General features: G+C 41.2%; 1 protein-coding gene across 1 annotated transcript; it reads left to right on the forward strand.

Moving 5' to 3' along the window:
• The first annotated feature begins 491 nt into the window (after positions 1 to 491).
• LOC308320260 (hemicentin-1-like) lies at positions 492 to 27,768 on the forward strand. The gene is made up of 23 exons (XM_080770577.1): positions 492 to 568; positions 1,450 to 1,540; positions 1,929 to 2,273; positions 2,375 to 2,602; positions 3,531 to 3,815; positions 4,532 to 4,639; positions 5,411 to 5,426; positions 5,612 to 5,709; positions 6,542 to 6,592; positions 6,824 to 6,886; positions 20,608 to 20,670; positions 21,042 to 21,161; positions 21,955 to 22,197; positions 22,292 to 22,525; positions 22,898 to 23,158; positions 23,396 to 23,659; positions 23,807 to 24,076; positions 24,699 to 24,983; positions 25,275 to 25,362; positions 25,631 to 25,658; positions 25,821 to 26,000; positions 26,868 to 26,947; positions 27,547 to 27,768. Exons 2-23 carry the CDS (start codon positions 1,486 to 1,488, stop codon positions 27,740 to 27,742), a joined length of 3,561 nt encoding a protein of 1,186 aa, XP_080626703.1. The 5' UTR covers positions 492 to 568; positions 1,450 to 1,485; the 3' UTR covers positions 27,743 to 27,768.

The following is a 27,768-nucleotide window of genomic DNA, read 5'->3' on the forward strand; positions in this document are numbered from 1 at the left end:
CATGAATTGGATTCTGGTAATATGTTGGTCAATGAAATGAATGGACTGTCACTGGTGTTAATGTGATTGATTGATGGGCATAGGGGCGGATCTGGTTCACTCAAGAAGGTGGCCTGTTCACCTGGCTGACACACAGTGAGAGAGAGGGGGTGTGTGGGACGCCATACTTTTTGTTGACCGCTTTATTTTGCTTTATTTACGTTGATCGCTGTGATTACTTGGATTTATGTTTGAGCACTTTTTGAGTCATTCATATTACTTTAATAAACCCCTTAAACGCATTGTTTTGGATCCAGTGAATTCCTTTTTTTTTTGTGGAGCAGAGCGCGTCTGACAACCTGGCCCATCCCATCGCCTCTCAGCGACTTTAACATCAGTTTCTCATGTAGTCGCTTTACAGGAAGGAAGGAAGTGAATTAACATATTGGTTTTAACCTCCAATTCTCTGTTTCTCAACAACACCCACCAACTAAACTTTAGTTGGTGTGTGTTGTTGATCTGTTGTCAGTAGTGTCTAGATGTACTGTTAATGTAGACACACTGGACTGGACAGACGATCTCTAGACAAGTGAGTATGTCTGAATTATACCTCACCGTAACTTAGCAATGATACTTTAGTTGTGTTAATCACTGACAGGCTTGTATCTTATATACTGACACATGTTTGACAAACTAAATTAAAAAGACTAAGATGGCACTATGACTTTCTTTATCTTGTTTTTGGCAGCATTTTGATTTTAGTTGTAGTCATATTATAGTCTCTTGAATAGTTTGCATTTAGTTTTAGTCACATTATAACTAAACGTGACCAAACATCATAAGATTTTAGTCGACTAAATCTACAGTTTATTTAGTCGGACAAAGTGTATTTTGGCGGGCCTCGATGACGTCGTAACTGATCTACTGATGCCGTCGCAGCTGAACTACAAGGTCACAACGCGTCGCAGCGTGCGTTGTGAGCTTGTAGATCGGCTATTCTCAGCATGCAACTAATTGTAAAATGATTTATAGGCCTATACTGGATCTCTTGTCCACTAGTCCCTTCCTAACATTTTAGTCTAGTTTTTATTTGTTGACGAAATTGTCAGTATATTTAGTCTTAATTTTAGTCATCATAGCTTAATTTTTATTTAGTTCTAGTCAGTGGAAAAAGGTAGTCGACGAACCTCTTCCGTCTTAGTTTTAGTCGACGAAATAAACACTGTATGATATTTATTCTCCATTCACATGTTATACAATCCATTGATAATCTGCTGCTAATGATGTCTCTTACCTACAAGAGACTGAGCTACTCTACATCATTTCTTATTTATTTATAACACGTTATAGTAAATGTTATATTGCTTGGCTATTTGACATGTACTGTATACCATTTCACTAGCATTGGTGAGACTTGGTGAGGTAAAAGTAACAAACAGTAACATTACTAGTTGGTTGTTTTCATTGCAGTTTGATGCTGTGGGTCAGTTTTCACCTCAAGATACCATGATGTTTCTAAAGAAATTCAGTGTGATCCTGGACATTCTGCTCTTGGTACCTGGTGAGGACAGTTTGAAATGGTTTCAACACATATATGTACAGATAAATGTATGAAATATTGAGTTAAAAAACATATATTACCTGATATTATGAAAAAGATCACACCCGTGTGAACTGAGTGGTGCAACTCCCCCCCCTCCCCCGCCCTCTCTGCAGGCAACAGTGCAACACTATCTCTCTCTCTCTCTCTCTCTCTCTCTCTCTCTCTCTCTCTGTTTCTGGCACAACAGCGCCACCTTTGCCCCTACTGGTACTCTAAACATTGGGACACACTGTAGTCAGTCACATAGCCACATAGGTTAGGACATTGCTGTTCCTTGGAGTGGTTGCACCACTCAAACAAGAACAATCATAATATTTACCAGGGTTTATATTGTTGTCTTGTACAGGTGTCTGTAGTGGTCAGTGGGGAGTGACCATCACCAGTCCACCTACATGTGTCCTCAGAGGATCATCAGTAGATATTGGATGTTCATATGTCTACCCAGATGATCAGGCTGTCACTGAAACATGGTGGTACAAGAACGAGAACGAGAACGAAGAATTCCTTCTCCGTGGCTCTGGACCTCATCAAGGTCGTTTTCAATACATTGGTGATAACCTCCACGATTGCACCCTGAGGATCAATAACATAGAAGACAGTGATTTGGGAAGTTATTACTTCAGGTTTAAGACAACAAATGATGCGTACGGGACCAGTAGATTCAGCTACACACTACCTCTATCTCTGTCCGGTAAATAACAGTACCGTTTTAATCTTTCATGAAATCAAAATCAAATCTTTCCTGACAATCTCACCAACTGATGTCCATCTTGTTTTTATTCTTCTGATCAGGACTGACTGCACAGCTGACGAATGGGAACACTGTGTTAGAGGGGGGAGAGGTGATACTCTACTGTGAATTATCTTGTTTACCACGTCCCACAATTGTCTGGTTTAAAGAAGGACAACAAATACCCAGCCCAAAATTCAATGCCAAAATCCAGGATGCTGGGGGTTACCAGTGTGCTGTTAAAGGACAAGAGACATGGAAGTCTGCCGCTGTGAGGTTGGATGTGCAATGTGAGTTTATATGAGTTCATGTGAAGTCTTTCTCTGTCTGAATCTGTTCCATTCTGTCTTTAATGCATTCAATTAATTAATTAATACAACAGCACATTCAAAGAATAATCATATTCAATGAAAGCTGCGAGCAGTGTCCCCTCATTCGTACCTTTATCCACGACAGGATGCATAGTATCCACTGTGCTGTTTCTTCATAGCAACATGATTCCAAACATAGTTTGTAAAAGTACAACTTACAGGCCATTCTAGCTATGACTATGGTTCATGTTGCCAGTAGTTGGTATTATAACTTTAACAAAATATTGACACCTAAATGTGTTCAAGGCTTATATAAGATATCAAATGAGAAATTTGGGGCTGACCTCTAGTTGCAAAGTATCCCCTGTTTCTTGACAAAACGTGGAAAATGGTCGCTGGTGCGTGCGATAGAAACTCACGAGTTTGATCGCTTTTCATTATTTCAGTATTTTATTTACACCGGGGTTAGTTTGAAATGGATCTGATTATCCTCTCTATTATATTTTTTCTCCAACAGATGTGGTTTTGTCAGTAAGTCCACAAGGAGATGTTGTCAAAGGAAGCTCAGTCACTTTGAGCTGCAGCAGCAGTGGATCAAATCCACCCATCCAGAGTTACATCATTCTCAAAAACGACAACACTGTGGTGGCACGGAGAGTGATCTCTAACATCCAACCCAGTGACAGTGGGACATACTCCTGTCAGGCAAAGAACAACATCACTACAGTCACTTCACCTCGAGTCACTCTGAATGTTCACTGTGAGGTTTTCATTTCATTAAGATCAAAATTATATAGCATTATTTGCTTGATTCAAAAGCATTAATTAATATTGTCATTGCTCATACCAGGAACATAAAATATCGTAACGTATATTTGTGTAAACAGAGCTTAATATTCCTCCACAGACCCTCCAGAAAACACTTTAGTGTCAGTGAATCCACCAGGAGAAGTGGTTGAGGGCAGCTCAGTGACTCTGACCTGCAGCTGTGACGCCAACCCCCCAGTAGACGACTACACCTGGTACAAGATGACTCCTGGTTCCAGCTCCCCGTTGGTCCAGGTAGGGTCAGGACCGGTGTTTTTTCTGGCCTCTCTGCAGTCCTCCCACGCTGGACTGTACGTCTGTCACACCAGGAACTCACTGGGAGGAGGAAGCAGCTCTACCGAGGTGCTGCTGCGCGGCTTCACAAGTGAGTAGAAAGAGGACGTTGCGTGTGTGAGTGCGTGCGTGTGTGTACGGTTGTAATGCACGTAACGAGAACCGTTTTCCCCACCGACTTCACATTCGACACACGCGTTCCACACCCCCACAGGGAGTGCAGTGCCCGGTATCGAGTCGGTCGGACCCACGGTTCTCCAGAACCACCACAAAAGGCTCTGGTCAGGCTCTGCCAGTGGGCCTAATCAGCCTAAGTCCTGTAAAACTCTCAGCCTCTAGCCTCCAGCCAATTGATTGCCATAGCAACTTTTCACAGTCAGTTTACAACGGGTATTATTATTTCCCAAGTTGCATCGTTCTCAAGTAGGCCGGTGGCCGACGGGACGTACAGGTCTAGCAGTAAGAATGATTGTAATAACATGTACTTTACAGTCTGTGTAACCTGACAACTAAGGTCACATTCCCACCTAATACTTCGGTAGACTCGATGCAAATGGGCGGAGAAGTTGGGATTCCTGCACATGTGTGTGTGTGTGTGTGTGTGCGCATGCGTGAAAGGTGCACGTGTGCACACGTGCGTGTATAACAGTATATGTGATGTGTGATTTTCAATGATGCATCCTCCCTACTTTTAGCATAAATTCAAATTATTGAAATTAATTGAAATTGAAATGACTGACATTAAAATAGATTCACAGCTCTTAATGTGCGTCTAAGAGGAATATGTGTCTCATTATTCTGCTGCAGACAACAACCATCCGGACACTCCATATTTCTACGCTCTGATAGGCCTATCAGTCGGAATCTCCATCTTTCTGCTGATCCTGGGCCTGTGTCTCTGGAAGAAGTGCAAAGGTATGTCATTAATGTCCAGGCAGCCATTTAGAGAAGCAGTAAAGGCTTCCCATACACAAGGAATAATCAATGGGGAGCAGGTCATTATTGAGAAATAAACCCTGACATGGTGATTATTAGACCCCAACGCGAAACAACCTTGATGTAAATGTATGCCCAAGTTAGCAGAAATGTCCACATGCTTTCAGCTTGAAATAAGTAAGCAAGCCTTGCCGAGCCATGAGGCCCAGGAGCCTATCTCCTGTTTCTGTAGCGTGAGGCAGCTTGATGTACAAGTACACCCCCTGGACATGACGCTAGTATGTCACAGGGACTTGCCCCCAATCCAACCCTTGATGCTGAGTGTCAAGCAGGGAGGCACTGGGTCCCATTTCTCAGAGTCTTTGGATCGAACCCCGACCTCCCAGTCTCAGGGTGGACACTCTAACCACAAGGTCACTGAGTTATATTACATTATTTGAGTTATTATATCAGTGAGCAGAATATTCAAGGACTACAACTGATACAGAACGCATGCAGCTGCCAGGCTCCTGACTCACAAAAACAGAAGTGAGCACATTACAGCAGTCCTAGCAGCCCTTGGCCTTCACTATACCCGTGGGTTTCAGAATAGATTTTAAGATATAGCTGCTTGTTTTTAAAACCCTAAATGGTCAGGCTCCTGCTTAAATATCTGTGATCTTTAAGCCGTTCGGCTGTGAGAAATGTGAACATGTACATACATACTACTTACTGAATGTGGCCTTTTTTTCCTCTTTCTTTTCTTAACAGATCCATGTTGTGTGAAGTAAGTAAAGCATTAATTGATCTTTGTATGTCGGACATGGCTTTAGATTCCATACTCATACATACTGTGTGAGTGTGTGTGTGTGTGTGTGTGTGTGTGTGTGTGTGTGTGTGTGTGTGTGTGTGTGTGTGTGTGTGTGTGTGTGTATATATATTTTGTATTTATTATTTTCCCCTTCCTTACAGACCCATTCAGCCTCAGGAAACCAATCAGGGCTCAGCTGGACACCAGCAGACCAATCAAAGTGGGTCTTCTGATGACACGTACTGCCCACTGCGACACGGTCAGTCTTTGAACCAATCATGTTGCTTCGTGACGAATCATGACAATGAACACAATATTTTGGGACGATCAAATAATTTATAAGACGAAAAATAAAACAAATAGTGTTGTCTCCTGACTTTCTTTTCTTCTTTCTAATGATTTGATCGTCCCAAAATATTGTGTTCATTGTCATGATTCGTCACGATCCGAATTGGCTTTGTCCGCGGCGTAACCGTCTTTAAATAAATTATATTAAAAGTGCCGATGGGAGAATGCATGGGGCTTCCACTTCCTGGGCCACTCGCTTTTCTGAAAGGGGGCGGGACTGCGGCGCTCTATAGAGGGTCACAGTCCCTCCCCCTTTCAGAACAACGAGTGGCCCAGGAAATTAATCCCAATGCATTTTTCCCATAGGCATTTCAAAACGTATTTATTTAAAGACCTTTTAAGCGTCGTACGAAGCCAACTCTTGTCGTGACAAATCATGACAACACACACAATATTTTGGACCAAACAAATAATTACAAAGAAGAAAAACAACAAAAGTGTTGTAACCTTTTTTCTACTTTGTAATTCTTTGTTTGGCCCGACATTTTTTGTTTGTTGTCGATGATTTGTCACGACAAGAGTTGGCTTTGTCCGCGGCGTAAACGTCTTTAAATAAATACTTTCTGAAAAGTCTATGAGGAAAATGAACAGGGATTTATTTTCCGGGTCCCTCGAGGGGGCGGGACTGCGACGCTCTATATGGGTTTAAATTAAAATTGTTTAATGTAAAACATTAGCTGGCAATAAGTCCATCACCGTAATGTATAAAATAAAATAAAAAAATTAACAATTTGTCCACTTAGGCAACACGAGCGTCTATGACGTACTGGATCGATCTCATCACGTTCCAATGGGTACAGTATACTGTTTAAATATATTATCATGTCATACTGTTATTCATTGTTGAGCAAATTGCCAGTAAACAGATAATCACTATATTATGATTTATTAAGCTGGAATGAGAATTGAACTCAATGAACTCTGGCAACCAATTGAGAGATAAAAACAGTTCACATTCATCAATACAAACTGTTGGCCCACATTCTGCAAAGCTTCTAATCAGATGATTTCAACTCATGTTTCAGTCACACACTCATCAAGACCTCAACGTGCAGCTGATGCACTTTATGCAAATGTCAGACCTCAACGTGCAGCTGATGCACTTGCAAATGTCAGAAACATCAAAGAATCAACATAAGAAGATAATAAGATGAAACTCTTTGATAATGGAAGTGGAGGTAATGCTGAGAGTATTTTATTTGCATGTCTCCATCTTTTAGGACTTAGGCACCTGCTCTTTTGCCTAAGTGCCCCCCCCCCCCCCCCCCAAATAGCTGTTATCAATATTATATACTTTAATGTTTACATTGTCTTTTTTTCTGGGCCTCTGCCCTCTCAGTGCTCTCTGGGACAGAGTCACATAGACCAGAGAATCACAAGTAGATTGAAGACACCTGTTAACTCACACTTGATGATGGCATTAGCCTAATGGAGTTGTTTTTATATCACCTGCTGTTCATGGCCACTATAGTTTCTCATGGTCTAGATCTAGTTGACATTGACTGGTTAATGTTGGTGTGATGGTGTGTTTGCCAACTTGATGTTCTCATAGTACTTTGATGTATTACATTTCAAATGTATGCATGAGACTTGCACCTGATTGGACATTGTTGCATTGTTGTTTATTACGTGGCAACATGTGCAATGCCTTTTCTGTGAATTTCCACATCTTGTGACTGTTTGTAATTGTATTAATATAGCGTCTGTTATCCACATATTATGTCACTGCACACGTACAAGTCTAATTGATATCGCACTGTATAGTTAAATAAAATGGTTATAATAATGTGATGCATTTGTATGTGACTTTGTTATATTAATCAGTATTAAACAGGAGTTGCAGCTGGCCCTCGGTACCCTTTGAAAAAGGTTTGGACACCCCTGGTCTAGACGGTGCCGTGTCATTAGTCAGAAGGTTCATTGTTCCGAAATTACTATCCCTATCTCTAACCCTAACCTAAACCTAACCGCAAGCACGGGAGCAAACCTAAACCTAACCGCAAGCACGGGAGCAAACCTAAACCTAACCGCAAGCACGGGAGCAGTGCATGTTCGGACTAACGGGACTTCGGATCTATGGGCAGTTTCCGGTCTAGACTAGAGGAACACAACAGCCTGACGTCACGTCACAGGCTCGATTCCCGTTCCTGAACGTCTCACCCCATCTCTCTCTCCCTTTGTCCTGTTCATCTCTAGTGTTCACTATCAATTAAAAGGCAGAAAAGCCCCCCAAAATATCTTAAAATAAAACTACTGCGACATAGTAGAATGTGCGTCACATTTTTAAGGTTTTGTTCAGAGATTAGACGGCCAATACTGTCAATATAGCATTGTCTTTTGTTACTCAACTCCTATACCTCAACATCCCCATCTTCAAATGAGTCCAGTACAGTGACTCTGCTTGGTCCATGGCTGAGTATATGAACTTTTTACTTATTTAAAAAAAAACTGCAAAGGAGTTGCAGGCAGGAACTGTTCTGCTTATGAGCAGATTAAGTATGTATGTATGATGTGCATTATAGACATACTGTAGTAGTTACCGCAATTTATGTCTGTTTTCTTTCTTTGTACAATGAAAAGTACTTCATATAGTTTTACTTTTGATGTCCTAACCACTGATTGATTGATTGAATACTGTATCAACACGATTACTGACAGTAGGTTTAAACCCTATAACTAACACCAGATGCTTTTGATACTTACAAGTTTAAAGGGAGCTTAACTGTCTTCCTGCCTTCAACTTATCTTAACCGCAGTGCATATTTATCTGGACAGTACAGTACAGTACAGTACAGTACAGTACAGTACAGTACAGTACAGTACAGTACAGTACAGTACAGTACAGTTCAATAATCCCAGAGGTGACATTTCTTCTTTGCATTGACCCAGCAGTGTGCTGCTCCAAGTGACCACATGGGAGAGCAGTTGGTCCTAAAGTGTGTTGAGAGCAATGCAATGTGACTTGTGTGACATATTTTGTCATAGTGCTTTTAACAGTTGACTGTTTACAATGCCAGCATTGTTTTCATCAAAAAGTATAGTGCCAGGTTTTCATCAAAACATTAATAAAAATAAAAATGGTGTAAAGCGCGTTTATCCAAATTCCCCCACACATTCATAACAGCGGTGGGGTGGAAGAAACCACACAAGGCACAGTGAGGCACCAACCTGCACATCGGGAGGGGTTCAGCGTCTTGCTCAAGGACACTTGGACACTAACTCTGGAGGAGCCCGGCCCTGGAATCGAACTAGGAAACCTTCCATCCTTGCGGTTCCCATCCGTCTGTTCTACCAGCCTCTATTCCCCTGAGCACAGGCTGCCACCCTTTCAAATTAAAACAATTAACTTTTTTATTATGGTTTTGAACAGCAACGTCTTGGAGTCAAGTGGCAACAGATAGCTCTGAGCTTTACCGGTAACTGAGATTGTTTTGGATAGAAGTGAGAGGGAGCAGTCATTTAGAAGCGTTGTCGGAGCAGAGAGAGACAGAGAAGGAAGTGCAGCATGTGGAGTAATAGATGTTCCATCAACGTTACACCGAATCAGACCTGGTTTGTTGACACTCCGTTCATAGGACTGACCTCAGAGACAGTCTGACTGTACAACTCCTCAACAGGCCGGCTTGATCAGGCTGAGCAGGTTGATTAGGATGATCAGGATGGGGGATGTGAGATGAGATGCAGTTAAGACATCATATTTGGTCTTCCATTTCCCTCCTCTTGTGCTCTCCTGACAGGTGGTTTTTCAGTAGCCTTCCTCCGCAATGTTTGTTGCGAAAGGCTTTAGAATAGAATGTTTTGGCCATCACCGATTTGATGTCTGTATACCGTAGTGAGCTGGAACAAGTTACGCTGTATGTAGTTATAGTTTGTTCATTTGGTTATTTTTACCCCTTTTCTTTCTCTTCTTTTGTTTTGCATAAACCCCACAAATGATAGCAGCAGTTCAAGTGATCAATCAATAGAAAAAAGCCATTTTGGGGGTGAACTATGCTTTTAAATTGACACTTTTGTCATCTGGGGACCCACATGTTGAGAACCACTGCAGTAGCCTACCTTAGTGCCTTAAGACACATGTGGTATATTCTCACACAGAGAGGTTGAATTATCTCCCGACAATGACCACCTATAGGCAGACATTATTTATCCCTTCCATGTTATAGGTATGTTAGTTAGTCAGTGGTTCCCAAACCTTTTCATGTCAAGTACCCCCAAATTGACACTATAATTAGCCCATTTGAAAAGATATGCCAGGGACCTCTCATAAGAGAATATTGTACACGGCTCTAGCAGTGAATCTCAACCCGTTTAATTTCAAGGAACCACCAGTTTGACATGCGTTAGACTACGGACCCCCCGTTTAATGGCATTTCTATCTCTGGGACCCCAATTTATATTGTAAAATCAATGTTAATTTAACTCTGAGAGTGTACAAATGGACCCTAAAACGGGTCCATTTGGTGCCGTTTGTACACTCACTTTGTTACAGACCCATAAGGGTCCATTTGGTTCCAAACTATCATGCTAGAACTCCCTCAAGGACCCCTTGGGGGTCCCCGGACCCCACTTTGGGAACCACTGATTTAGACACATGTCAGGGCTGTATTCCAGAAGGCTGGCTCAAGATCTGTTGAATTTAAACTTGAGCATCAAGCAGTGTAATATTTATAGTTTTCTCCGTTCAACAACAGATGATTCAATTTGGGGGGATGAGGATTGATTAAACTGGGATTTTTTGGTTAAGCCCAAACCACGCATGTTCACTATGAACTTTTGAAGACATTACAAAATGATTAATCATTATAGTGTGGGAATCAAGGTGATCGGTGCACCTGCTGCACCATTCATGTGATCTATAGTCACATGACCAGCAGGAAGTCTTGTTCCTCCTAGTAGAGAGCCATTTTGACTCTGCTGCAGGACCTGCTGTTTCCTTCTCACAGAGTGAAGCATGGTGGGCCAAAGCTGTTTGTTATTGCGGCTAATACTGCTAATGGCATTTGTTTGGTAGAGCACATATGCCACGTTTGGCCATTGTTTTAGCACTTTAGTCTGTATCACTATTGTTTTATTTGACCTTATTTAAATGTATTCATTTGTTTATAGCTGTGAGGCTGTTGATGTCCCCCCTGCCCTTGCTCTTTGATATTGATTGCACTGTTCACTGCAAATCAAAGTAGGTTTTATTTGTTCTTTTAATAATGATTTGAATAGTGTTTGTGTACTACTAGGGCTGGCACTAAATGTGTTTTTATGTTTCCTTAAAGGGACCAGTCCAGCCACTGTTTTCCCACTGTTGTTTTATCCTTTTGTTTTGTTTATTTGAGTTGATATAACAAGGGCATTTTAGGCATATCTTTTTTCTCTTCTGTTGGGACTGCACTGTGGGACATTTGGGTTTTATTGGTGTGTATTTGTTAACCCCCTGCACTGCATGTTTTGTATTGATTTAATAGTTTTTAGTTAGCTTTGGTGCTTAGGCCTGTCCCCCTTTTCTTCCCTAAGTTTGAGTTTATTTCACTGTGTGCACGGGCCGACCCGCCCTTCCTTAGGAGAGCTAATTACCAACCTGTCACTATATTATCTTATCTTGCCTATTGATATTGTCCTAACGTTTTAATATATATATATACTGTAGTTAATTGAAATAAAGTTGTTGTATGTTTTCCACACAAATGCTTCTTGTCAATCGTTCCTGTTAAAGGGGAAGTTGGTCAGTTATTAGGATTACACTCTAGGGGTTCCTCCTGCCCCCCTCATTAAGCGGGAGGTGGCGTAGTCGGGCTCTTTACCAGTTACTACAATAGCTTAGACACCCACACATATACTGTTTGGCTGCATTCTTCACTCGCTGAGTCGCTGAGCAATAAACGCATACAATACAAACCCATACAATGACTCATCTTCTTGAACACACGTTCAATACAAAATACCTCACCTTTGTCAATGCACTTCTACAAGCTGGAGTGTAATTCTCTTCAGCTGGGAATGTCGAATGGGAGGAGTGGAGGCGCTATGATGCGTCCTCCCGGTGGGGGTTCCTCACTGGCAGGTCAGCCAGTATAGAGGGTCTGCGCGTGACATCATCATCGAACCCGGAAGTTATGCAGGAATGCCTACCGAGTGGCAAGATGATCCACGATGATCTGCTGCTACACAATGACGTGCGCTGGTTGAGCAAAAGGCAAAGCATTGGACCGCTTCTGTGGACTAACGGATGAGGTCAAGGCGTTCCTTAAAATGAAAAGCAACACTAAAGCAGCAGCTGACCACCTTGCCCCTCTGGGAGACGTAAAGTTCATGTCCAATGTAGCTTTCTTATCTGATATATTTGGCCACCTAAACCAGCTTATAACCTCCAGCTACAGGGGAGAGAGAAAATCATAGTGGACATGGTCGAAAAGCTCGAGTCATTCACGATGAAGCTGGAGTTATTAGAGACAGACATATCCACTGGCAGGCTCCTACATTTCAGTGCACTAAAAAAAAAACATGGATCGGGACATGTGACTGAGTTGATGATTGACTTCATCAAGCAGCTACGAGCCAACTTCACGTCTAGGTTTGATGACTGTCTATCTCTATCCCAAAAGAAGTCATTGCCTTTGTACGTGACCCTATCACAGTGAAACCGCAGGTGGAGACTTCTCCTCCCAGGCGAAAGAAACTATCCCCTCGCTAGATGCGGCTGCTTTGGAAATGGAGATAATTGATTTCCAAACAACCTCCCTGGTCAGCGATTAACCTCGCCTCACCAGGCTTTCCACTGCCTCGGAGGAAAGCCTGGTCTCTGTTTCAAAAGTCCGTATGATCCGCGCTGGGGCCGGATGATGTGGTTACGTCATGTTGTAGTATTGTTTTGTAGTCGTCAGACAGGATGAACGGGCGGCGACAACTTCCTTTTCCCTCTCAATAAAAGCTCTCGCTTACGAGAGCTTTTATTGCTTTTAATCAAACAGGAAGCAACAAACAGCTTCCTGTTTGTTGTAGGCAAACCATTGCCTACAACATGACGTAAGCATATCATCCGGCTCCAGCCAGGATCATATACCGAAATGAAATGGTGCCCAGGCTAGTCAGCGATGCACTCAAGAGTGCAGAGTGAGTGCCTTTTGGGTGGCATGCTCAGAGGAGTACAGTAACATTAAGAAACTCGCGTTTATAAATGTGCTCACAATGTTCCCTTCCACCTATGTATGCTAGTCCTAAACCTTGAGAACTGCCTGCGGATTAAAGTGACGTCCATATCACCAGACATCAAGCGTATATAGTGACCGACGGGAGGTGCCAGTTTTCACACGAAGTGAGTAGGAGCTACCTAAGCCTGTTATTCAATAGCCTAATTGTATTTTTAATTTAGTTAATAAATGGCGCATTGTAATTCTTCTAATGTAGCTTCTGCTCTGTCGTTTTCAGGAGCTTCTGAGATCAAGCAAGTGGATTCAGCTTTCCACTGTTCGACTGTTTAATTTTAGTTCCACGTTCACATTGATGTTCTGTCACATCTCTGTTTGTATTAGTAAAGATACAGTTTGAATGATTTACTGAACTGTGTTTTTATTTCATAACATACTACTACTGCTTCTTTGTGTGGCGCAACCATATAGTTGCTGACAATTTATAAGTTTTCTATATTTAATTTGTGATGGAAAAGGTATTTTTGTGTTGGGTTCATTAAGTGTTAAAAACAGTACCAGTATATCACCAATAGGTGGCGAAGTATCACCAGGGGAACACCCACAGTCTCTCTCTCTCTCTCTCTCTCTCTCTCTCTCTCACACACACACTCCCAGACGAGAGGCCCTTCCCTGCCCCTCTCTCTCTCTCTCTCTCTCTCTCTCTCTCTCTCTCTCCTGCAAGCCCGCAGTCATGCTGTCAACATTAGCTTTAGTATGGTCTGTGTTTAGCATCAAGCTTTTACAACTGTGGAAGCTAATTAAGTATTTGTGCTAATTCAGTATTCTTTCTATATATTTTATGTATTTATGTATTATTTAGTTTGTTTGCTTAGTTAGTTTGTTTACAGCAATTATTTCTGTTACAGCTAATGCTTTTATTGTGAAGGTGATGGGCAGTTCTGGGCACAGCTGAATCTATTTAATTAAGAGAGCACACAGGGAGTGAGAGAGCACTGGGAAGGTACATGTTTTTTTACCAGCAGCTAGGGATAACACTTTGACATCTTGTACCATACTACATCTGTCTGGAGAAGCAAATAAAAACAACATCAATTGGTGTTGGTGTTGGTGTAATGGTGTTGATTAGCCACTACAACAACTGACTGCTATATTTGTCAACCAAAACGACCAGAGTTTTGCTTTTGCCCAACTGATCTAACACATTGTGGAGAAAATTAATTAATAACGACTCCGCGAGCCCAAAGGAGGCATTCAGCCTATAGCTGCCGACTGACGAGTGCTCACAGCTCAACTCTCCTGCCCACACTGCGCACAGGCTGACGGGCGCCTCACTGGGAGGGAGAGAGAGAGAGAGAGAGAGAGAGAGAGAGAGAGAGAGAGAGAGAGAGAGAGAGAGAGAGAGAGAGAGAGGCGGGGCTCACTGACTGCCTGCATTCACATGCCTGCGTCTCTCAACCATTCTGTCAAACTTCACAGTGCGTTAATCGCGCGTCAAAAAATATATTTAATATTTAAAAATAGTTAATAGCGCGTTAACGTTGACAGCCCTAGTCTGGGGGATATTTCATTTGCTGGCTGGTGGATTTTACACGAAAGTGGGTTTCTGAGAGACTTCTATGTCCATTCCATGTATCACACGTACACATGATGGTTTATTCATCATCAAAAACAATAACGTAATACTGAAAGATAGATTTTTACGTTATTTTACTTAGATTTGTAGATTTGTAGCAAATAGAAAATAGAAAATAGGAAAAAGCTTCAGCACCACTAGAGTTACGGCGTAGGAACAGGTGCATAGGCAAGTGCACATCAATAATACAATGAATGAAAACCGTTTCTGTCCCTATATTCGGAGTACGGACCTTCTTCAGGCATAACACAGCATTTTGACAGAGTTATAAACAAAATATCAGCCAATCATGCACTAAACAGAGTCTGTGATTAGAAAAGAGGTGCAGCTTGTGATGATGATCAATTTGATGACATCAAAGGCATTAAAGGCACAAGGACCCCAGAAAATGTAGATTAAATTCCAATTCTTTCTTATACAAAGAAATAATGTAAAGACACTTGGTCGTACAAGTACAATAATAAGAGACAAAAGTCATTATAGAGCGTCGCAGTCCCGCCTCCGACAAGCGGCCCGGAAGACAATTTCCAATTAATTTTTCCCATAGACGTTTCATAAAGTATTTATTTAAAGACCTGTAAGACTCGGTCAAAGCCAATTCACGACAACATGGGCCGAACAAACAATTAGAAGAAAAAAAGGGCAGGGTAGGCCTACAGGGTTTGTTGTTTTTCTTTCACTCAAATAGGCAAGAAGTTTTGAATTATAGAGCTTACATTTTTAGTAAATAACTTTTATTTATTATTATTATTGATGCACTGAGCACAGATCTTATAGGAGACTGAAAGTCTCAGCATGCACAAAAGTATTGTGCGTGCTGTTTTTTGTATCACTCCGAGATAGCCCATGGTCTCGGACGGCATACTATAGCATGCCGTTTTTCATCATTTTGAGGATTTGAAAGAAAGTTTGAAAATCACTTCGAGACCATGGACCAATAGCTCATGGTCTCGGAGTGATTTTCGTCTTTTTTTCAAATCCTCGTTTTTCGGACGGCATTTCATCCTTTTTGAGGATTTATTTTTTATTTTATTTTTACAGTAAGCTGAATTATAAAATAGTGTGAATGGAGTTTCTAGGTGTGCCAATATCTGCCATTGAGACCCATTATACATTTCTCAAATTTGAAAGCACTATATTCTAAATTCTAATTCTAAAACTATGAAACATGTCCACCGCAAGATGAACCTAAATAGGTTTGAATGGGGTTTCTATAGGTATAAGTATGTATAGGACTAGTAGCATACCAAAGTTTGTTGCCATTGAGAATGCATTGGGCGTTTAAGTTAAATAACTCATGTAGCAGGGGGGACTTTTGAGGGAATAATAATAATAAAATATACTTAATGCCTACTATAATACGCCACCTTTTTCTAGAGGGAAGGTCCTCTTTAACAACAGAAAGCACAGGTTCGTGTGACAGAAACTACAAAACATTTCAAAGTAAAAAGTGCAGCATGTGTGGCCACAGTAAGCTGAATTATAAAAATCACACCGGTGTGAACTGAGTGGTGCAACTCCCCTCTCTCCCCCCTCCCCCCCCCCTCCTCCTCTCTCTCTCTCTCTCTCTCTCTCTCTCTCTCTCTCTCTCTCTCTCTCTCTCTCTCTCTCTCTCTCTCTCATATTAGCAGGCAACAGTACAGCACTATCTCTCTCTCTGTGTTTCTGGCACAACAGCGCCCCTACTGGTACTAATAGTCATACTCGTGCTCATTAACGTCACATGCATAGGCGGACACATAAAGGTGAACAACACGGACATTGCTGTTCCTTGGAGTGGTTGCACCACTCAAAAAGTGTGAATGGAGTTTCTTGGTGAAAGTGATTTTTTTTCTCTCAAACATCTTCACGTGAAGGACACCCAAATTATACATATTATTAGATAGGCCACAGACGCCCATCTATGATTCATATATACAGTCTTGTCTGGATTTAATCATCAATGTATAATGTTCTCCAATCATTTCTAATCAGCCTTTATTTATACCTCGTCTCTATAACTCCCGCTCAGTGTGGCTATATAGACGTTAGACACATATGGACGGAGTCCGTTAAATACGCCCTGCTTCAAACTCCACTGAACTATAATGGCTGATTCACTGTGGTTTACCGCATGTGCAAAGAATTTAGCTCTGCAACTGCACTTCCTTTTGCCCATAGACTACACTGTCTAACAGTCGTTATAGGCTGGTCAATCAGACATCATTCATTTCATGGTCATTGTTTCTATTCCCTGGAACCCCTCTTGGTGTTTCAAGCATTATGTTATACTTTAGCTATTGAAAAATAGCAGATCAACAAGCTCATATAGCTCGTAGATAGCTTGTAGGTCTGCTATTTTTGAACAAATCGTGGACATGTGACACAAATCTTCCCTGGAACAACATATTTTCAGATGGGGGGGGGGGTCGGGGCGGCCAAATCATCATCATATCATCATACTATCATCATCATCATCATCACATACTATAATTCAATGTCTGACTGTGTGTGTGTGTGTGTGTGTGTGTGTGTGTGTGTGTGTGTGTGTGTGTGTGTGTGTGTGTCAGAAACCCTGTCATAGCTCCTCACCGCCTGCACCAAATCACTCCCACTTTTCACACAGGCATTGACCATAATAATATGGAGGTCTCAACGAAGCCCTTTTTTCGATTTGACACATTAACGATTAATAATGAATTTATTAGTGAATAAAAAATGCGAAAACGCACCCATGGCGCAGTACCCCCAGCGGCCACAGGGCGGCAAAACTCCTCTCCCCGGAAACCACGTGTCACCAGTGTCACAAGTGAATTGCATTGGTCACTGATTAATACTGGGACACAGTTTTCCGCGCAACATCTGTTTCGACACCACACTGTCCGCTCCCTCCTGTGTGTGTGTACTTTTGCCACGTGTGTGTGTGTGTGTGTGTGTGTGTGTGTGTGTGTGTGTGTGTGTGTGTGTGTGTGTGAGTGTGTGTGTGTGTGTGTGCGAGATCTGGGGACCATTAGCAAACCATGATCTTGAAAAATGGGATAAACACCAAACCGAGACCCTACACACAGAACTCTGCAAATCCATTCTCCGTACCCAGCGAAAAACACCAAATAATGCATGCATGGCAGAATTAGGACGATACCCACTCATAATCAAAATAAAAAAGAGAGCACTTAAGTTCTACAACCACCTAAAAGAAAGTGACCTAGATGCACTCCATAACAAGGCACTCACACACAGTGAAACTCTAGAGAGATGCCCCCTCAGCCATCTGGCCCTGGAACTCCGGGCACAAACACAAACAGAGCCACGAGATAGAAAACCCATTGGACTAAACCAAATTATAAAACAGCAAAAGGAAAACTATCTGACACATTGGAAAGAAGCAACACAAAAGCAGAGTAAACTAGAATGCTATCTGGCCCTAAACAGAGAATACACAGTGGCAGAATACCTGAGCACCGTGACCGACCCAAAACAAAGAAAAATCTTAACTAGGTACAGACTCAGTGAGCACAGTCTCACAATCGAGAAAGGCCGTCATAGGCAGACCTGTATCCCGAGAGAAGACAGACTATGCACCCACTGCACACAAAATGAAGTGGAAACCGAGCTACACTTCCTAACCATCTGTCCATTGTACCAAGACATCAGAGACACATACTTCCCACAGATTACAACCACACACAGAGATTTTGAAAACATGACCAATGACAAAAAACTCCCATATCTGCTGGGCGAAGTACAACAATGCGCAAACACAGCAGCAATATTTGTGAGTTGCTGTGATAGGAGAAGGATATCAAATGGAACACAACCACCCTAAAGACTAATCATTGTGTATATTCCTGCACTATACCTGCATTGAGTGACCTTGGTACATAGAATTTGATCTATTGAAGATTCTGACCTTCAAATGTACATCATTTTTGTTTTGATTGTATTGCTGTATTGTTGTATTGTTCTTTCTGCTTTGGCAATGTAAACGTATGATTTCTCATGCCAATAAAGCCCTTTGAATTGAATTGAATTGTGTGTGTGTGTGTGTGTGTGTGTGTGTGTGTGTGTGTGTGTGTGTGTGCGTGTCTCGTTACTTTCGCAACACACGTGTGTGTGTGTGTAATTTCGCCACACGCGCGTGTGTGTGTGTTTCGCTAATTTCGCAACGCACGTGTGTGTAAGCATGTGTGTGTGTGTGTGTGTGTGTGTGTGTGTGTGTGTGTGTGTGTGTGTGTGTGTGTGTGTGTGTGTGTGTGTTTGTGTGCGTGTGTGTGGAGAATGAGATACATCATAGTTTACGGTAATGCATGGGGGGAGTTCCCCCATGTCCCCAGCTACATTATAATTTAGAACCCAATGGAACCACACCAAATGAAGTCATTTACACTCTCACAGTTCAATTAACATTGCTTTTACAATAGTAATGGGGGTCTCATGCAACTCAGAGACAGCGTATACAATTGACCCATTTACACTCTCACATTTAACAGACATACAAATGCCATTCAATGGGGGGCTCCACAGGCATCTTCACCTTTCAAATGTCTCCACGTACATTTATACAAATATATTATACAAGTACAAATGAAGAGCAATTGAATATATTTATGGGGGGAAATTGTCCATACAATGGGTAAGGACTAGTACATATAATTCTGGGGGTCCTTGACATGAAACAATTTGAGAACCACTGACATATAGAAACACAGGGTTTTCAGAAAACTGTCAGGATTTAGAAGACATTTGTAGAATCGGTCTCGGTCTAAATGGGTTAATGGTGATTTCCCCTTCATTCTCCTTTTTAAGTTAGTTAGTCTCTGGGTTATTATTGTGGGGTACAGATCCAGGCCTTCTCATGCCATACCGTATCAAGTAATTAATACAGAGAACACACAAGTAATTAATATAGAGAACTAAAAGTCAGCAGTATGAATATATATGTCCTAACTTCTGTATTCGCAAGTGTGAGCGAGCAGGAAGGAAAGGGAGTGAATTAACATATTGGTTTTAACCTCCACTTCTCTGTTTAGTTGGTGTGTGTTGTTGATCTGTCAGTAGGTAGACACACTGGACGGACAGACGATCTCTAGACAAGTGAGTATGTCTGAATTATACCTCACCGTAACTTAGCAGCAATGATACTTTAGCTGATATAATCACTGACAGGATTGTATCTTATATACTGATACATGTTTGACAAACTAAATGAAAAAGACTAAGTTTCTCCAGTCAGGCCGTCAACGCTGCGCCCTGCCATGTCATTCCTGCATCCGTCACACTGGCACTATGACTTTCTTTATGTACCTTGTTTTTGGCACTATGACTTTCTTTATGTATGTTGTTTTTGGCAGCACATTTTGATTTTAGTTTGCATTTAGTTTTAGTCACATTATAACTAAATGTGACTAAACATCATAAGATTTTAGTTGACTAAAATGTATTTTGGCCGGCCTTGATGACGTCGTAACTGATCTACTGATGCCGTCGCAGCGTGCGTTGTGAGCTTGTAGATCGGCTATTCTCAGCATGCAACTAATTGTAAAATGACTTATAGGCCTATACTGGATCTCTTGTCCACTATAGTCCCTTCCTAACATTTTAGTCTAGTTTTTATTTGTTGACGATTTTTTTTGTATATTTAGTCTTAGTTTTAGTCATCATAGCTTAGTTTCCATTTAGTTTTTGTCAGTGGAAAAAGGTAGTCGACGAACATTTTCCGTCTTAGTTTTAGTAGACGAAATCAACACTGTATGACATTTATTCTTCTCCATTCACATGTTATACAATCCATTGATAATCTGCTGCTATAATGATGTCTCTTACTTACAAGAGACTGAGCTACTCTACATCATTTCTTATTTATTTATAACATGTTATAGTAAATGTTATATTGCTTCGCTATTTGACATGTACTGTACCATTTCACTAGCATTGGTGAGACTTGGCAAAATATGTATTATTTACTATCTTATATCTTATTACAGAACACAGAGTACAGTAGTTTAACAGTAACATTACTAGTTGGTTGTTTTCATTGCAGTTTGATGCTGTGGGTCAGTTTTCACCATGATGTTTCTAAAGAAATTCAGTGTGATCCTGGACATTCTGCTCTTGGTACCTGGTGAGGACAGTTTGAAATGGTTCCAACACACATATGTACAGATAAATGTATGAAATATTGAGTTAAAAAACATAATATTATATGAAATGATGAAAATAAATCACACCCGTGTGAACTGAGTGGTGCAACTCCCCTCTCCCCCTGCCCTCTCTGTAATTAGCAGGCAAAAGTGCAACACTATCTCTCTGTTTCTGTTTCTGGCACAACAGCGCCACCTTTGCCCCTACTGGTACTCTAAACATTGGGACACACTGTAGTCAGTCACATAGCCACATAGGTTATAGGACATTGCTGTTCCTTGGAGTGGTTGCACCACTCAAACAAGAACAATCATAATATTTACCAGGGTTTATTTTCTTTGTCTTGTACAGGTGTCTGTAATGGTCAGCAGGGCTGGGGAGTGACCTACACCAGTCCACCTCCATGTGTCCTCAGAGGATCATCAGTAGATATTGGATGTTCATATGTCTACCCACCCATATGGGAAAAAAGTAACTACATTTGTATATGTTTTACATGAAACTTGTAGTTAATATATGACAGTCAAAGCAGATATAAGATCCATAGTATTTTTTTTTGTAAAGTGAAACTTATATATTTTTGTCATTTTTAGGAACTATATATAACAGTCAAAGCACATATAAGAGCCATATAAAGTTTTTGTAAAGTGAAACCTATATAATGTTGTAACTTATAAGAACTATAATGTGACGGTAAATCCACATACAATATTCTTAGTAAATTAGTATGAATTGAAATATATAATATGAACTTATAATTACTGCAGTGAATCCACATACACAATCCTTAGTAATTGTGTGTTGTCAAACTTGTAGAGTTGGGCAAACATCAGTGAAACCAAAATCGGATAGGATATTGTATAGAAACCATCATATAAAAGCATACGTTTCTTGTAAATTAAATGGTTACAAACCATAAAGAACATACTATAATGGTATTTTTTTATATACGGAAAGGATATATCTCATATAATTAAAAACTACAAACATTGTATGGAACATGTAAGGAAAATACAGTTTGCCATGTACTTACCTCATAGATCACATACATGTTGTTTACTTGATTCATACATGATTCACTTTATTGTCTTATATGAGGATTGTATGAATGGTGCCACTTTCAAGAGTTCACATATACAATCTATTATGTAGCCTACTTTACATGACATACATGTAAATGACATACATATAAAATGTAAAGACTATTGGAGGCAACAGGACAATTCCATATATGTTTCTTCTACCTTTGTTTCCATATGGACAGATGATCAGGCTGTCACTGAAACATGGTGGTACAAGAACGAGAACGAGAACGAAGCATTCCTTCTCCGTGGCTCTGAACCTCGAGATCGTTTTCAATACATTGGTGATAACCGCCGCGATTGCACCCTGAGGATCAATAACATAGAAGACAGTGATTTGGGAAGTTATTACTTCAGGTTTGAGACAACAGGTGATGTGTACGGGACCAAGCTCGATAGCTACACACTACCTCGATCTCTGTCCGGTAAATAACAGTACCGTTTTAATCTTTCATGAAATCAAAATCAAATCTTTCCTGACAATCTCACCAACCATCTTGTTTTTTTTCTTCTGATCAGGACTGACTGCACAGCTGAAGAATGGGAACACTGTGTCAGAGGGGGGAGAGGTGATACTCTTCTGTTTAATATCTTGTAAACCAGTACGACGTCCACCAATTGTCTGGTTTAAAGATGGACAACAAATACCCAGCCCAAAATTCAATGCCAGCATCCAGGATGCTGGGGGTTACCAGTGTGCTGTTGAAGGACAAGAGACATGGAAGTCTGCCGCTGTGAGGTTGGATGTGCAGTGTGAGTTTATATGAGTTGAATCTGTTTCTCTCTGTTCCATTCTGTCTTTAATGCGTTCAATTAATTAATACAACAGCACATTCAAAGAATAATCATATTCAATGAAAGCTGCGAGCAGTGTCCCCTCATTCGTACCTTTATCCACGACAGGATGCATAGTATCCACTGTGCTGTTTCTTCACAGCAACATGATTCCAAACATAGTTTGTAAAAGTACAACTTAAAGGGCCATTCTAGCTATGACTATGGTTCATGATGCCAGTAGTTGGTATTATAACTTTAACGAAATATTGACACTTAAATGTCATGTTACATTGGGGTTAGTTTGAAATGGATCTGATTATCCTCTGTATTATATTCTTTCTCCAACAGATGCTCCCCAGGATGTGGTTTTGTCAGTAAGTCCACAAGGAGATGTTGTCAAAGGAAGCTCCGTCACTTTGAGCTGCAGCAGCAGTGGATCAAAACCACCCATCCATAGTTACATCATTCTCAAAGACAACACTAGAGTGTCACAGAAAAATATGTTTACCATCTCTAACATCCAACCCAGTGCCAGTGGGACATACTCCTGTCAGGCAAAGAACATCATCGCTACAATCACTTCACGTCGAGTCACTCTGAATGTTCACTGTGAGGTTTTCATTTCATTAAGATCAAAATGATATGGCATTATTTGCTTGATTCAAAAGCATCAATTATTATTGTCATTGCTCATACCAGGAACTTAAAATATTGTAACGTATATATTTGTGTAAACAGAGCTTAATATTCCTCCACAGACCCTCCAGAAAATGGATCTGATTGGATCTGATTATCCTCTTAGGAGTTTGTGTAAAAGTACACCTATTATTATTCTTTCTCCAACAGATGCTCCCCAGAGTGTGGTTTTGTCAGTAAGACCACAAGGAGATGTTGTCAAAGGAAGCTCCGTCACTTTGACCTGCGGCAGCAGTGGATCAAATCCACCCATCCAGAGTTACATCATTCTTAAAAACGACAACACTGCAGTGGCTCAGAAAAATATGTTTACCATCTCTAACATCCAACCCAGCGCCAGTGGAACATACTCCTGTCAGGCAAAGAACAACATCGATACAGTCACTTCACCTGGAGTCACTCTGAATGTTCACTGTGAGGTTTTCATTTCATTAGGATCAAAATGATATGGCATTATTTGCTTGATTCAAAAGCATCAATTATTATTGTCATTGCTCATACCAGGAACATAAAATATTGTAACCTATATTTGTGTAAACAGAGCTTAATATTCCTCCACAGACCCTCCAGAAAACACTTCAGTGTCAGCGAATCCACCAGGAGAAGTGGTTGAGGGCAGCTCAGTGACTCTGACCTGCAGCTGTGATGCCAACCCTCCAGTACTAGTAGACACCTACACCTGGTACAGAGACGGAGGAAGCACAGCTATCTCCACTTGTCCTCAGCTGGTGAAGGACAATGTGTCTCGTGCAGACTCCGGACAGTACACCTGTCGGGGGACAAACAAACATGGATCCCAGACGTCGTCACCTCATTCCATTGATGTTCTCTGTAAGTAAAGAGAGAAAGAAAATGTCATGTATAGTCCAATGTCAATATTTATTTATATAACAATATCCTAACTATATGGTCAAAAGTTATTTGTCTTTAGTCTTTTTGACGTTAAAACAAAGACGAAAAATTGTTCGTCGACTACCGTTTTTAACTGACGAAAACTAAATGAAAACTATATGAGCTATTATGACTAAAACGAAGACTAAATATATTGACAATTTCGTCAACAAATAAAAACTAGACTAAAATGTTAGGAAGGGACTAGTGGATGAGAGATCCAGTATAAGTCATTTTACACTTGGTTGCATGCTGAAAATAGCCGATCTACAAGCTGACTAACATGTGACTAAACTAAGCGAAAACTATATATCTAAAACTAAAACAGAAATTTGCTGCCATAAACAACACTGGTTTATATCCAGATGCGCCACAACATCGCTACAGTCAATTCACCTCGAGTCACTCTGAATGTTCACTGTGAGGTGAACATTTCATTAAGATCAAAATGATATGGCATTATTTGCTTGATTCAAAAGCATTATATTGTCATTGCTCATACCAGGAACTTAAAATATTGTAACCTATATTTGTGTAAACAGAGCTTAATATTCCTCCACAGACCCTCCAGAAAACACTTTAGTGTCAGTGAATCCACCAGGAGAAGTGGATGAGGGCAGCTCAGTGACTCTGACCTGCAGCTGTGACGCCAACCCCCCAGTAGACGACTACACCTGGTACAAGATGACTCCTGGTTCCAGCTCCCCGTTGGTCCAGGTAGGGTCAGGACCGGTGCATTTTCTGGCCTCTCTGCAGTCGTCCCACGCTGGACTGTACGTCTGTCACACCAGGAACTCACTGGGAGGAGGAAACAGCTCTACCGAGGTGCTGCTGCGCGTGGTCCCACGTGAGTAGACAGAGGACGTTGGTATAGTAGTTGAACGTACACTTTACAGTCGGTGTAACCTGACAACTGAATCCACTAAAGTGTATTAGATGAGTGCATGGTCAGGTTTTCTCTAGACAAACACTTGGGATGAACAGCTGAATTGTATTGTATTACCTTTGTGTCCAGACGTTGTCCAAAGGACTTTGAAATAACCAATTGTATTAAATATTAACACACCACACAGAAAACAAATGAAATGCACATTCTAACTTCTCTCCTCATTTTCATTGACTGTGTTTCTCTGTAAAGCCAACCATGTTGCTCTCATATCTGGAGTGGCAGCTGCAGCTTCACTGTTTGTGCTGATTTTGGTTATCCCCATTGCTTTCTGGGTCAGGTGAGTGTGTGTGTGTGTGTGTGTGTCAATGTGGGTGTGTGTGTGTGTGTGTGTGTGTGTGTGTGTGTGTGTGTGTGTGTGTGTGTGTGTGTGTGTGTGTGTGTGTGCTCGCGCGTGCGCGTGTGTGTTAAATGTTACACCCACTTTTATACTACATGAACTTTTCATGTAAATTATATCTTTTCACAGCAGATTCCATGTAAACTAAAATGAACATAATCGCTCAATTATGTAAATAATAAATTAAGTACTTTGTTTCATTTGACAGGAGGAAAAAGGCAAACGCAGGCCAGGAGGTATATTTATTCGCTTGGGTTTTTGCTTACAGGCCTATATCAATATATACTAATAATATATACAGCTAGGCCTATATCACTGTATCACAATATATAATATGCAGCTAGGCCTATATCACTGCAACCTTCTGATGTGTGACTTTCTATTGTGTCCCACTCCAGCCTGCATCCGTCCCTGGGGTCAGTGGGACTGGGACGGGCCTGGCCTCCGTCCCTGGGGTCAGTGGGACGGGCCTGGCCTCTGTCCCTGGGGTCAGTGGGAGGGGCTCGGACCCTCCGATCTCACAGGTGCATCAAGACTCCTCCTATCAGTGTCCATCCTCTCAGATCAACAGCGGACAGGTAGGTACTGTCATAGACACATGAAGGTAGACAGACGCCCCTTTCGGCTAAAAAGGAAGGGCAAAAAATCCCCCAGATTCGCGGAAGCATGAGTGTTTGTTCGGGTCTGATAAGTCCCGGAGAAGATGCGCTGCGATTGGCCAGTATAGTCACTTGAGTGGCAGCGTAACGTAGTGTATACCGAACTGCAGCAGCCAATGAGGCATCTATTATTTTATTTTTTTATATCTATGGGTACTGTGTCCAAGGCCCCATGTACACTGGCAGCTAAATCCAGCCTGTGCCACATCCAGATTTGGAATAAAAATGACACAGACAAGTCACGCCTGCGTTCCCATAGAGTGTAGCCTACAGTGATGGCTATAGCTCCCTGTCACCAGTAAACGGGGCCCATAATGGTCTTTGATTTACACTTGAATCCTTTACCCAAGAGACCCTCCAGAACACAGTTTAATCACCATGTCTGTGTGAGAACAAGTGTCGTTCAGAAACAACAAGATCCCTTCTCCTTTTCTACATGTACAGAAATTGCATTTTAAGATTTTAAGATTATACACTTGCACTCGTCTGACTCATATAGCAGTCACGCAAACTATACTTCTCTTTTCTGGACGGGGAGCAGAACTATATCGTATTCCACTTTTCCTCTTCATTCAGTTATATTGTATCAACTATATCACCTATTGGTTTATTCAACATAATACGTTGACATTAGGCTGATAGTGTTAATTGTACTGCATTGGAGAGAAAACATATATTAACCAAAACAGCTAATTATCTGATAAGACTTCTTCTGAGTACCAGCATTCCATTCCGGTACTGATGACTTGTTTTTTTTGTCTCTTCCTTTTCTGTTGCATTGCTCAGCAAGAGCAGGATGTTCACTATTCTTCCGTGACGTTCAAAGCGTTGCCCAGGACTCATGCTGACCAGAACAACGCAGGCCCGTAAGTTAAAACACATTCAGAACGGTGTTTTAAGCATTATGTTATACTCTAGCTATATATTTGGGTGGGAAATCGTGAAAAAGGGGCCGCAAATATATATTCTTTCACAGCGAACACTTTTAACTCAAATCTTTGCTTCTGGGTGGGTCCTTGGAACAACGTATTTTCAGATGGGGGGGGGGTCGGGCGGCCAATTACAGATACTTTTGGGGGTCCTTTTGAGAACAACTGACATAGAAACAAACAAAAAACAGGTTTTTCCTGAAAACCTTTAGGATTCAGAAGCCCTTTTTTCCCCCAGGTCTACATGGGTTGACAAAGTGTCATGAGAACACGCGTTTATTTCATTGTAAATTGTAACAGTTCAACTATGCATTGGAAACAGTGACATGCTGATATACTGTAGTGCACACATCCAGATGCTGTCCAATATTTTAACTAAGATATATTTTAAAATAAGACCACATCATAGACACAGTACGCTAATTGTGCTTCACAGAAGTGGGTTTCCTAATTATAGCTGTGCTGCTGAGGAGCCATTTGTGTGTAGTTATTCTCTGCACTAGTATGATCGAATGGACGTGTGTCGTTCTTCTCAGGTCTGGTGACCGTGACGATGTGATCTATTCCACTGTGAAGGCAGACGTCTCTGCAATCTATTCCACTGTGGATAAAACACGAGGGAATGAAGACGACTCTGCAATCTATTCCAATGTGGATAAAACACGAGTGAATGAAGACGTCTCTGCAATCTATTCCGCTGTGGATAAAACACGAAAGGCACGAAATGATTAGATTACGACAAAAAACTAAATCCTGAA

This window comes from Protomyctophum bolini (genome assembly GCF_963924005.1).
Source record: "Protomyctophum bolini genome assembly, chromosome: 8".
NCBI lineage: Eukaryota > Metazoa > Chordata > Actinopteri > Myctophiformes > Myctophidae > Protomyctophum > Protomyctophum bolini.

What these genes read in the sequence shown, in the direction of transcription:
- LOC308320260 (XM_080770577.1), top strand. Translation starts at nt 1,486, where the DNA reads ATGATGTTTCTAAAGAAATTCAGTGTGATCCTGGACATTCTGCTCTTG. An exon ending in CCCACCCATATGGGAAAAAA is followed by an intron (nt 21,162 to 21,954) that starts GTAACTACATTT and finishes CCATATGGACAG; the next exon opens with ATGATCAGGCTGTCACTGAA. An exon ending in AGGCAAACGCAGGCCAGGAG is followed by an intron (nt 25,659 to 25,820) that starts GTATATTTATTC and finishes GTCCCACTCCAG; the next exon opens with CCTGCATCCGTCCCTGGGGT.